Source organism: Poecilia reticulata, chromosome 6 (assembly GCF_904066995.2).
Source record: "Poecilia reticulata chromosome 6, P_reticulata-male-v2, whole genome shotgun sequence".
NCBI lineage: Eukaryota > Metazoa > Chordata > Actinopteri > Cyprinodontiformes > Poeciliidae > Poecilia > Poecilia reticulata.
The window spans coordinates 31,365,908-31,378,757 of NC_088835.1; the positions used below are offsets into that span (position 1 = coordinate 31,365,908).

General features: G+C 40.8%; 1 protein-coding gene across 3 annotated transcripts in view; it reads left to right on the forward strand.

Annotated features, from left to right (window-relative positions):
* The window catches only part of fgd4a (FYVE, RhoGEF and PH domain containing 4a), a 58,501-nt gene that overhangs the window by 22,584 nt on the left and 23,067 nt on the right, over nucleotides 1-12,850 (forward strand). For 2 of the 3 annotated variants that reach the window (XM_081608400.1, XM_081608401.1), the window contains exons 1-2: nucleotides 3,942-4,053; nucleotides 5,797-5,880. In XM_081608400.1, the coding sequence (XP_081464526.1) occupies nucleotides 3,942-4,053; nucleotides 5,797-5,880 (196 nt within the window). Of the gene's footprint in view, nucleotides 1-3,941; nucleotides 4,054-5,796; nucleotides 5,881-12,850 lie in introns of those variants that run through there. The other variant, XM_008436503.3, reaches the window with a different exon arrangement.

A 12,850-nucleotide genomic window follows, 5' to 3' on the forward strand; every position in this document is an offset into this window, starting at 1 on the left:
GAAACACAGAGCATTGTTCAGTCAGAAATCCTTCACGGTTTCTGTAGCCCAGAGAGTAAAAATCATAATCATACCCTGGAATCATTTAAGGGTGGAACGTTTTAATGTATTACGAGATTTTAATATGTGATATAGTGTAGAAATCCATTCAATATTGTTGGGTTTTTTTCCATTTTAAAATAAAACGGCAAAAAATTAATAACTGACTGTTGTTGTTTTTTTTGTCTGTTTTAAAACTAAATTGGAAAAACAAAAATTAAAAAAAACTATAGAATATTTTTACTTCCGCCTGCAAACTGAGACGGAGGTTGAGTTGAGTTCGATTACGCATTAGGCAACTTCCAACATGCATACATGTTAAATCAACAACCACACGTTTCCTTTTGCATTTAGATGGCTAAAGCCAAAATTAAATTAGTTTGTTTTACATTTAGGTTTTGAAAATGACTTTGTTTCGAGCCAGGCTCTCGTCTATAATCGGAGTCTCATCTGGTTGTTCTGAACATTTCAAACCTCCAAAAGGTCGATTATTTTCTGTCTGTTACGTGTTGTGACAGGAAGCCATCAGTCGTTGGTAATTATCCTCTCTGGAAGGACATGAATAGAGACGGACGCATCTGGACGCTGAGACGAGTTTTCAACGCCAAGCATAAAAGCCTCAGTCGTGTGCTTACACACACACACATTAGCATGATTAAAGGGGTGTGACTGAGCATGTTAATACTTCAACCCCCACTTATACATTATTTATATGATACCTTCAAATGGCAGTTATCTCAAACCAGGGGAGCCGTGCAAATGAGCCAGAGGAAAATTAGCCTGTTTTCTTGGTGCTTTTAGTTGATGGCAGTCTTGGTTTTTTGTGATGGACAGACAGAAATTACAGCTGTAATCTGAGTTATTAACTGCTGCGGCTGGTTCATATTCATCACTCTCACTTCTCTGTTGTTGCACCTGCATCGTCTCCTCACCAGTAAAATTACAGCGTTTAAACCTCGACTTCTCATTATCCTCCCACTTCAGGGGGACGATGCCCTTGAATCCTGGCAAATCCTCTCTCAGAAAAAAAAAACATTATAAAGGCGTTGTCATCAGCAACATCTTCAAGGACAAAGGCTGCCTCCTCCCCTCCTGCCACTCACCTGGTGACTCTGGTTTCTAGGGAACCGGTTTGTGCAGTGACAGCGTTCAGGTACGCCGACTGTCTGGATGACGAACACAGACTTGAACCTGCCAGCCAGCAGGGAACCTTGGGTTTGAGGAAGGAGCAGCGATTTCCTTGTAGATCCTAATTATACGGAGCCAAAAAGTGATTATGTGATGGAAGAACACTGTGGTGGTGGTGGTAGGACGGGGAAATCCCATGATCTGAGGAGAAGGCATGCAGGTACAGTAGATATACTACTTCCTTTGCTTTCTTTTTGTTGTTTTACTGCTGGGGCAACCAGACAGTCAGAAAGCGTCTTATTTTTGTGCCACCAGGAGGGTCGTCTGAGAAAATGATCTTAAAGGAAATGCTCTGAACCATAAATATCCCGGCGGTGGTGAGGCAGGTGGTGTATGTGGGCGATGTCACCTGTAAAACATCCTAGACATGCAGCCTGTTTATTTTGGCATGTCTAATGCGAGATGACTGTCAGAGTTTGATGCATTTTTTTATTCCCCAAATGAAAATGCACTATTTAGTTTGAGTTTATTTCTTAACTCAAACTAGTTATTTTTTTTTCATTCTTCTGCTCCAACAAATTTCAGCACATCTGTAGAGATACAGTTCAATCTGAGATGTTGCTGATTGGAGGTCAGATGCACTTTTCCGCCTTCTAAAGCTGATAATTGTCGCCGATAACCTCAAAGAGAATGTGTGTTGCAGTAAATGATTCCTTCACACCACACTTTGATTATGAGATAACATAAAGCTAAATATGTTCCACACATTCTTCTGAGGATCTGATAAGTCTCAAACAAGTCACGACTCATCGACTATTCTGTATAAACAAACTACGGTAACCATGGAAGTCCGGAGACGATGGACGTACATGTTGAGAGGAATTCACAGGAAACATTTGGAGTCGGGTTTCTAGACGCTGAGACGTGTTTTAACTTTCGGTTTTTGTTCCCACTTGTCAGGAACAGACGGTACAAAAGGCTGAAGAGGCTGGATTCCTCTGTCACACAGGTTCTTCTCTGAACACGTCCACACATGTAACAGCATGTTTTACATGGGATAAACGTGAAAAAGTGGAGATTTTTGTGAAGCATCATGTCTTTTAGTGTTGTGTATAGTGCAGGCATATTGGGATGAAGTGTGTAAAACGTCCATTTATCTGCTGCATCAGGGCAGGTTATGTAACATTAGCTATTAGGCTCAGTGTTGGGCTCACTTCCACTATTGTAACTTTGAAAACGTTTGGCACAGTTAGCAACCCTTAAATTGATTTTTCTGAATAAAATCAAACATTGGCTGTTTGTGAAGAATCAGTTGAATAAAGTTTGACATCTGTGTTAAAATTTTGGTTATCAACTATTGTCCTTCAAGTAGATAGATGTTTATATTCATGCTCTTATTTTGAAATGGATGAAGGCAGCAGCAAAGGATGTTTATTCTGTTCCCAGAATGCATTGCTGTATTTTAAAGAGTATAAAATCTACTGATGTCCATCCATCCAACCTTTTTACAGCCAGTTCTTTATAGATTGAACACCAACTACTGTAGAAATATCAGCCATGAATCCAGTAAGTTTTGCATTAATAGTTTAGCATTTGCTGAAAAGACGTTGAGATCTTTGGAAATCTGAGTTTCTGACAGCGTCAGATTTGTCTGACCAATGTGTGGCAGGGTGAGCATTCCTGCACCATCTGAATCAGATTCTCTCTGGAAACGTTTAGAGATTAAAGTTGGCCCATTTCATCATCTTCTGATCATTATAATCAACATGTAGAAGATTTTTGCTAGAAATGAAACAAAGAAACAAGAAAACATTGCCAGAAGCTCAGCAAACTTCCACATTTGCAGTTTGTTTCTTGACATTTTAGCGGTAAAGTGAAAAATTGTTTCAGTTCCTCTATTGATGATGTGAGTAAATGTGTTTTCCTCTTACTGTAAATCAAATAAATTCCTGCAAACCATGGAGTTATCTGTGGTTTTCCCTCTTTCTCGCGACTGATTAAGGTCACAAACTCAAGTTGTTCCTGTTAGTAAATGTTGATCAACATCGCAAACCCTTTGTGCACGTGATTATCTGAAGTTTCTCCTTTTGTTCGAGTTTTCACTGTTTTACGTTGCTGATAGTTGAAATGCTGAGGTTATATTTTGAAAAACACAAAACAAAAAGAGGAAGTTAATCGACAAGAAGGAGAAGTTTTTGGGTCAGTCAAGTCACTGGAAATGCAGATTCTCAGCATCGCTCATCATTAAGCAGCTCGTCAAACAGGGTCACGGATGTTTTTTATGTTTATGTTGGTCAGTGCAGACGTGGAAAAGCATACCCCAGTTTTAGAAACAATGGATGTGAGGAATCACAAATGAGGAGAGGGAGTGGCAGGTTGAGTCTGGTTTGGAGTGAACTGACTCTTATAAGCTGCTTCCATGTTTTAAAGTCTCCAAAGGGAATTTTTCTGGGTTTGAGTTGTGTAAAAAAAGGAGTTTGTATGTCTGCATGTGGGCGTGTCTGCGTGCAGGAACAGCAGGCAGGCCGGGCATGAGGACTCCAGATGGTGTGTGGAGAAAGCCCTCCTTTAATCCCTGAGCCAGAATATTACCTCCCCTACCCCCACTTCACACACACACACACACACACACACACACAGAAATATAACTGAATCAGTTTGCCCCCGCCCCCAGGTAGAAAGGCAACTTTCCCTGTAAATGTCATCACTGACGCACTGAGCTCAGCTCCACTGCACCGTTCCATCCGGACTGATCCGTCCTAAATACTTACTGAATGTGTGCAGCAGAGATGGGTAAGCTGGTCAGAGTTGATGGGAAGATGGACGAAGCTAAATCCAGGACAATCCTGGAGGAAAACCTGTTTTTCTGCAGAAGATCTGAGACTGGTGAGGTTCACCTTGCAGTGGAACAACGAGCCAAAACATCCAACCAAAGATATTCTGGTTTAGATCAAGATCTGTTGTATTATAATTATTATTTTTGCTAAATTTTAGTTCTATTTTTATGTGAACTCACCACTGACCTTAGCCATATTGCTCTGAGAGTTCAGTTTCTGTATAGCTGAGAAGCTAGCTGCTAGCTAGCTACCCTAAAGCACAACATTAGTTCCGCTAACAATAACAAGCGCTATGTCAACATCATATTTAGCAGAAGCTAATACTAAAGCGCTCAATTCACCTAGATATCGTGAAAAGTATCAAATAAATAAATATGTGTACATTTTGCATGTATTAGGTCATGTAAATGTTGTATACTTCGGTGTGTACCTCATTAATTTGCTGGTTGTATATTTAACATTTGATCAATAAAGCTTCTTCGGGGAAAAAAAGAGGAGAGGAAACGGAACCCACTTCAAAATAAGAGCATGAATGTAAACGGCTAACTACTTGAGGAAAACAGTTTGTAGCTAAAACTGCAGCACAGATGTTGAACTACATTCAACTGAAGGTTTACAAAACAGGTGAATTAAAACTTTATAAATAATTAGAAGAAATAAATTCATTTGAAGCTCAGCGCGTTAAACATTTTAAAAGTTTGCAAAAGTGCTAATCAAAAAATTAGCTCTACTGTTAGCGCATTAGTGAACACCACTGACAAATACACCAAAGAGTTTTAATACTAACCCAAAATGAAACAATTTACATGGATAAACATTTACTTTTATCCCAAATTAAAGACTCTGAATAATAATTTTTTAGGTAATTAATTCCTGGTTTGTCTCTAAATATCTTTTATATGTTGCTGTTGGTGTAAAAGGTGAAAGCTCAGAATGATGGTTTTGCCGATCATTGTGACATTTATTGAAATAATCCTGAAGGTGGCGAGAAAATAACAGAATATTTATAAGATTAGTGGTTTGGAATTTTTCTGGAAATATTAATTTAAGTGTGTTAAACATTTGCAAGTTAGTTAAAGCGCTACATTAAAATTAGCGCTTAAACCCTATTAATGGATTATCAGATTAGCAGAAGTGCGCGCACGATAGCCCACTGTTCCTCTAAACAGAGATTAAATTAGATCAATAAAGTTTAGATTTGTGCTGCTGTTGGAGTAATTTTATGTTAAATGGTTTATGTGTGATTCTGCCATCGTGTTTGTGACACATCTGGTTTCAGCTCCGGTGTTTCCTACTTCACTCTGTTGTATCTGTGAGCTGTAATCTGTATGAGAGGATCTGCTTTATTAAAGGCCGTGTGATTGGTGCAGTCTCATCACTGCTTTTACGACCTCTACTGTTTTCTCTTTAATCTTTTATGTGCATATTAAGCGACTGGTGGAAAGACTGCTGGGTCTCCCCACAGATCACATCCAGGCTAATTAGGGTTTATGTCTCCAAGGGGCGCTAGGCTCCTTTCCATTTACTAAACAAAGCAACGTCTGCGCCAGGTTTGAATGAATGCAGCTGGAAGGAAAGTGTTTGGTATCAGATTCCTCTCTGTTATAGTTTGTCGGTTTTATATTCTGATACCCGTCCTCACTCATCATCCCTAATCCCAGCCTCGGTGCTGGTCCTGAGTAAAACATGTTTTTTCATTTTGCTTTTAGCTCCTTGTTAGCAGAGCAACAATCTTTGATGTTTTACAAAGAAAAAATAACTCTGTTCTGTTTGTTGCGTATTTCTGTTGCAGAAAGGAAAGGCAAAACTCCAGGGTACCAGACCAGAAGCGCTGATGATGAGGCCTGCATAGCGGTGAAAATCGACCAGTCCAGAGGTAGGAAGCGTCGCTTCTGCTTTCCTCACCTGCTGCCCGTTTTACGTGCAGGCTTCCACCGCCGGATAGAAAACTGGGAGATTTATGGGAATTAGAAGAATTAGGGGTTAAAAACAGGAGTTTCTACAATAAAACTATATCTGATGATTCTATAACAGTGATTAGGTTTTATAGCTCCTATAAAATCACCACAGTCTCCACAGTAGGATGTGAGTGGAGAAAACTTTAGAGGAATTTCCAGCTCGTTTCCTCGCCTGTCCTGAAGGAGCTGCAGCAGCTTCGCCTCGTTTGTTTCTAGCTTAAAATCTGCTAATGATCCAAGGTGATTGTTTCTATTTCTGCCTCAGAGCATCAACTCTGTAAAACCTTCAGTGTGACTGAAGGCTGGACCCCCTGGCTCTGTAGACGGCTGAAAGCAGAAGTCCTTGTTAAAGTTTACTGAAAATACGAGCTGAAACTGAGAAGATAGCGGCACAAAAAGCAGCTAAAGATCCATTTTCAGTCTGACTTGCTAGGAGGTAACTGTTTATTTGATACAGATGGATAAAACTTCAGCGATGCAGATGCTTCTTTTATGCAAATTTGACATCGATGAGAATTTCCTGCAGTTTCTGTCGATTCTGCGGTGCTTTCTTTTGTCATGCATCTCTTATGAAATCAGCACAGAGGAGGAGGGGGCGGCATGTTTGCATTAAAACCTGGAATATAAGAGAAAAACGCAGGATGAAAAGTCAAAGGTTGTTCGTCTCCCAGGCGTTATGCCTCCGACTGCAAAAATGAAACAGAAGCTGCAAGTTCCTGCTCTATCTTTATCACAAAGGTGTGCGTTTATGGGGGCCGTGTCTGTTTCACTCTGATAAATCAGTTCTTCTTTCTGGTTTCCTCTGGCTTGTTTTCTCCTTTTCACACACTTTAATTCTGTCATCAATTTAGTGTTTTGCACAGGTTTTTCTTTGTCAGTCATCAGCTGCAGCTCTCTCTATAAGCAAGTAGTTATCCAGCATCTCCAGTTTAAGTTTTTTAAAGGAGCGATTCATTTTGGGATTATGCACTGCATGTATTTGACTTTTAATTCATGTCGAGCATAACTCTTTGCCTCATTGTTGACCAAAACAAATAACTGTAAGTCAGCAGCTGAAAAGGTGAAAATGATGTTTTGTGTGTTTTATTTCTTGGCTGCATCAGAATCAAACCCCTGGGCCTCTTAAGGCCTTCAGAAATTATTTTAGTAATCAGTTATTCGGACAGTTAATTCATTTATCAGGTTTTTTAAAATGATCACATTCTGCAGATTTTTCATTTAACCGCTTTAGCCTTTTTAATATAATATTAGAAATCCATTTAAAATGCAATTGTAACATCTTCATTGCGTTCTGTGACTCCAGGTGGTAACTAGCTGCTAATTTACCCTTTCTAGCTAGCTAGATAGCTAGCTAGCTTCATTGCATCTATCATGGATAAGTGCAGTTTTATCGCCACGTTTTTACATTTCTGTGGAGATATAGGTCTTAAATTGTGTCATAATCTTAAAAATGTCTTAAATTTGAGTTGGTGAAACCTGAACAAACCCTGACTTTCCATTGAAAGCTTGTTTAAAAGGCTGTTGCTTCCCAGCTAGCTGTCAGGTGACGTGTTGAGGTGATGTTTGTGTTGGGCATGTTGCTGCAGGCCGGAGCAACACGCAGGCTGCAGCTCCTCTGTTAACCTTTGCTAAACTTTGAAGCTGCTCTGAACTCGTCCTGTGCATCAGGTTGCCATGGCAGCCAGTTTCCAACATGAGATACTCACCTGTATCAGTTTCTCACTTTAGCCATCACAGGAAGCCCTGAAACCCAGAGAGGGCTCCCAGCAGACCACAGCGCCGCCGCAGCTGGCGGGTCCTCAAACTCTGGGCCGCGTTCTGTTTCTGAGCGACCGGGTCGCAGCGATCCGCCGCGCTCTGCCTGGACGCTCGTTCACACCGACACTGATCCAGAGCACGCAGACGAAGCAGATCATCTGTAGTGTCTGTTGATTTAAAATTTACTGTAAAATATGAGGGATATTTATGAATCTAACTGTAAAAATAACAATAATTCAGGTTCAACTGGATCCACATTCAGGTAAAAATCCAATCGTCAATCAAAGGAAGACCAGTGAGTTGTTTTTTGCTCTACCTGAGCAAGCATGGGGCGACAGTGGACATTACAAGAACTGACTTAACCATCTCATTATGAGCTGATGCTTCACGTGTGCTTAAAATGAACGACAATTACTGATAAAAGTCTAGAGATTTTATGATTAATTAAAACCCACTGCAGCCCAAAATGGCTTAGATTGTTACTTTTGCTGTTTTTAACTCTTTTTTTTCTCTTGTTTACATCAGGTAAATGTTGATAGATTTGAATATAAGGATTCAGTTTAATTATTGTGGACTGCTATGATGCATTAAGTCATGCTAATGTTCTCAAACTGTAATAAATGTCAGGTGTATAAGTGCCAACCCTTGTTGTTGGCAGGACACCACGGTTGACCGTTGCCACCTCTGTGTTGTTGTGAGGATGATGATGCGTTTTTAGTCAAAAATGCTCAATCATTGTTTTTTTAGAGCCGCAGGTTTGAAACGCAGCTGCTTGTCCTCTCCACCCGTCTGTTTGTGAGCGTTGTGCTTCGGTTGGCGGCGTTTCAAGCGGGAAATTAATGACTGGAATCCATTCTGGTCCAACTTGTTCCTTGAAAGAGCGAGGTGTCATTCCTTCCTCACTGAGCCGTCAGGTGTCATAAACACACACCTCTGACATTCATTCAGCTGATTTTCACCACAAGCCTTTCTGTCCCGTCCGTGCTGTTGACGTGAAAGCTTCCGGCTCGGGTGTCGCTGTTGGGTTTGCTTCTTCTTTTTATTCGTAAAGCGGCTCAGAGGCGACGCACTGCCATGTCCTCTGGCAATTTATCTAAGGAGCAATAAAAGTATCACCAGGAGCAGCTGCAGAACATGGACAGGTCAGAGCTGACTTCGGTTAAAGGTACGCTAGCCCTGGTTTTTACCCGCATAATGTTAGGTTTTCACAGAATAATGATTCAGCATTTAAAAAGTTAACAGAAACCGTTTTAGTTGTTTGCTGTGATGAACTCTGGTCAGGTTTACTCTGCAAAAACAAAATCTTACTGGAAATATCTTATTACACTTAAACTAAATTACTAGCAACTTTTTAAGAAGTTGTAGGAGCTTGTTTTAGGTCAATAATTTCTTAATATTGATTATTAAGCACTAGAGTAAACTTCCAGAAAACTGAAAAAGAGCTGAAACACTGAGTTTCTATGAATCGAGACTAAAACTCACCTGGTTAGAGCTGCTTTTAAACCATAATAAATGGAATATTGACCAACATATTTGATGTGTTTTGATGATTTTCATGTTGACGCTCTTCAGAATGTAATGTTTGCTACCGGTTTCTCTAAATAATGTTGTTTTTGAGTTTTAATTTTTGCATTTTTATGAAGTAAAACGCTTCCAACTACCTTGTTGCTGAAATGTGCTATAAAATAAACTTAATTGATTGATAGTTTCACCTACAGAATGTCTTGTTTTAAGTGAAAAAGTATTTCTGAAAAGTTATCTGTAAGTTAGTTTTATGTTGTTTTGAGTGTAAGAAGATATTTGGACCAGATAAAAACTACCTGGTCAGACTGAGTTTTTGCAGTGTATGTCCTGTCTGCCTGGTATTGATCCATCTGATTGGGTTGAAGATTTTTGCTCGTTTCATCAAAATGACACAAAGTCCAACTTTTAATGTCCTGTTGGGTCTAAATTCTGCCTGCAGGTGGAACAGCTGTTGTCCCATCAGTCGGATCGTGTGTGTGTGTGTGTGTGTGTGTGTGTGTGTGTGTGTGTGTGTGTGTGTGTGTGTGTGTGTGTGTGAGGGAGGAGGAGTTTAGTGCGTTTCTCTCAGACTCCCTGCTGGGCTCAGTCACTCAGCCTGGGAAGATTGCATGGAGCCTAAACTTAGCTTCCTTGTGGGAGCGAACGGCAGCGTCCCCTTACTGAAGACTGGCTCTGCATCTGTTTGTCCTGCCGGTCTGAAACGCGCGGTGAGTGGATTTACTGGGATTCTCTCTGGGATTCGAACGTTTGTGTTTGAGCTCGGCTCTGCAGCAGACTATCTGCTCAGTATCTGGAAAGAAAACAGAAATCTCACGCAGTTTCCTGCCCATAAGTTATCTGATGATTTATGATGTCTCAACCTTCTGGATAGTAAACAGTCTAAATGTAAACAGTTGTTGGCAGCATGCAAAGCACCCAAATTAACGTTATTATCATGGTTAAAGTTGCTGTGACTGAGTAAAAGTCGCCTCTTTGTCAAGAAGAAGGAGAATCTGTACCTGAGATTCCAGTGGGGCCACAACGCCTTAGTTTCAGGCTCTGACGCTCCCGGGCTCGGCGCTGGGCTGCTGGCAGGGTGGGACCCGCCACACGGCTCACGCAGGTGTGTCTTTTGTTTTTCTCACCCGCTTCTCTCGCTCACGTAGCTTTCAGCACATATTTTACCAGCAGGAAATGATTGGGCTGCTGGTGGGGAGGAGAGAAGTATCTGAAAAATGTCCTGGCTGAGAGGGAGTCTCAGGAAAACCTGTCCACCTGCATAGTTCAGAGAAACATCAGTTTTCTGTTGGTCTCCAACTGTTCTTTTTATTTTCTTTACCCTAAATGGAGACATTTTGAAAGTTTTAACTGGACATTTTTACCGCGGCAAATGCGACTCAAATCCGACTTTTTCCCGGCAGTCTGAGGAGCCCAATTTTGATCTTTTCACCCGAAATAAAATCTGATCTGTTCCACTTTCGCATGTGGAAATAAATCGTGTTTGATGGTTTTCAAAATGTCTGCAGTCTGAACGGTGATGTCGCATTTTATCCGACTTTTACGTCGTTGATGTGAGACGTTCGTTATAATTCTGCACCGGAAGAAGTCGGACATGCTAAATCTGAACATAAACAATGGCTGACAATTATAATTATGAAAGCAGTTTGTGTCTGTGCAGCTCATCCAATCACATAACGGCCTAGTCAAAGTCTAGATATAAATCTAATTGAAAAGTTGTCACAAGCCTTGAAAACTGATATTCTGGTAGAAATGTTAGATGTTCACAGCCGGTAGAGATGAATTCATGGAGGCTGAATACAAATGCATGCCACACTTTTCAGATCTTTATTCTTAAAAACACGGTGGATGTCATTCAACTTCTTCTTAAAGTTGTAACATGACAAAAGATTAAAAACTTTAAGAGTCCAGCAGGTGTTCACATTAAAGACGAAGAATTTATCTTTATAAACTCACTTTAGACTCGATGATTTCAGGTCAGAAGAAGAAAACAAAAGGTTTTACTGAACTGAAATCATTTCAAGATGATGCCTGAGCCACTGAAGGTTCCTCTGTAACTTCCTCAGATGCAAGAAAACAAAAGAGGATGTGATCTGTGGCTGCAGACGCATAAATTAAGGTATAAGGACCAAAACCGTTTCAGGCTTTTAAAAATAAAATGATGGCAGCGACACGGACTCTGTGTGCAAAGAGGAAACGACCCGAGCGTCTCCAGGGTCCAGCCAGCGTCGCTTCAGACCCTTAAAGCCGTTAAAGATCAGAATGCATAGATTTTTATCAACCAAAACCTCATTTTGCACTAAAGCTGGTTAGAAAACGGTAACTTCTGTACCATCGGTTTGATCATTAGGTCTCTGAGGTTCTGCAGGCTCAGCGGGTTATTTCAGGCTCTAGTTTGGATAATTCTCTATTTTTAGGGACCTTGCTTGTTTTTTGTTGCAGAAATAGATGTTTGTGCTGGGCTGATGCATTCCTCTGTACTGGTTTTGCAGGCAGTGTGAGAACTGCTGCAGATATTCAGTCGTCTTCTAACCGTCGCTGTGATGTATTTATAGGCACGTGTTTATAAGAGGGGTGGCGGCTGCTGCAATAGGTGTGAAAACAAAAGTTTACTTTGAGATCTTCACGTTTCATGCATGTGCTGCAACGATTTTAGTCGTCGGTGTTTCCTAAAGCTGAAATCACAGATCTGCTGCAGACGCCTGCAGGCTCTGAGCGTCAGCTGGCGTCTTCAGAGGGGAGGCAGAGCGAGGCGATGATCACGTCCACATGACAACCTTACATTTTTAAAATAAGCTTTTAAAGCCTTTATTTCACCTGCTCAATAATTACAGTTTTATTGAAATCAACAAAACAGATCAGTAGATCATCGTAGAAACAAAACTTGATAAAAACAGATTTGCTTTTGAGATTAAAGATGCTCCAAAAGTCAAAAATAAATATTAATAAATGTGATAGATAATATTCTTTTTGAAGAAAATGTGTAAAAAAGAATTTCCCTAAAAGATGAAAAAGTGTCTATTTGTGTCAACAAACTGCTTCTACGCCGGATTTAAAGGAACTCAGTGTTTCAGCTGTTTTTCAGTTTTCTGGAAGTTTGTTATAGATTTGTGGAGCATAGAATCTGAATGCTGCTTCTCCATGTTTGGTTCTGGATGCAGAGCAGAACCAGAACCAGAAGACCTGGGATGTCTGGAAGGTCGATGCGACACCAGCTGGTCTTTAATGTACTGTGGGTCGGAGCCGTTCACTGATCCTTTATAGAAGGCCGACTTTGTAACTGTCTTTATGTGACTCTGAAGGTTTGGATCGGCACCAGGCTTCAGCCTCTAGTTTCTGTCTGTAACAACTGAAGCTGCTGCTGCCTCTGATCGTTGCTCTTCTACAGATAGTAGCTGATCGTTCCTCTGGGATCTGCCGTTTCCCTCCTCTGGTTGCGTTTCTGCGGCGCGGCGGCCTGTAATTTCCAGAACGCAGCGGTCTGCCGCTCTTCCCAGACGGCTTTAATAAGAAGATGCTGGAATAAGTGTGAGACCAGGAGCAGCAGCAGCAGCTTTCACCAAACTCTCCAGTTAGGAGAAACGATTATCTTAATGTTGGTAGATTAAA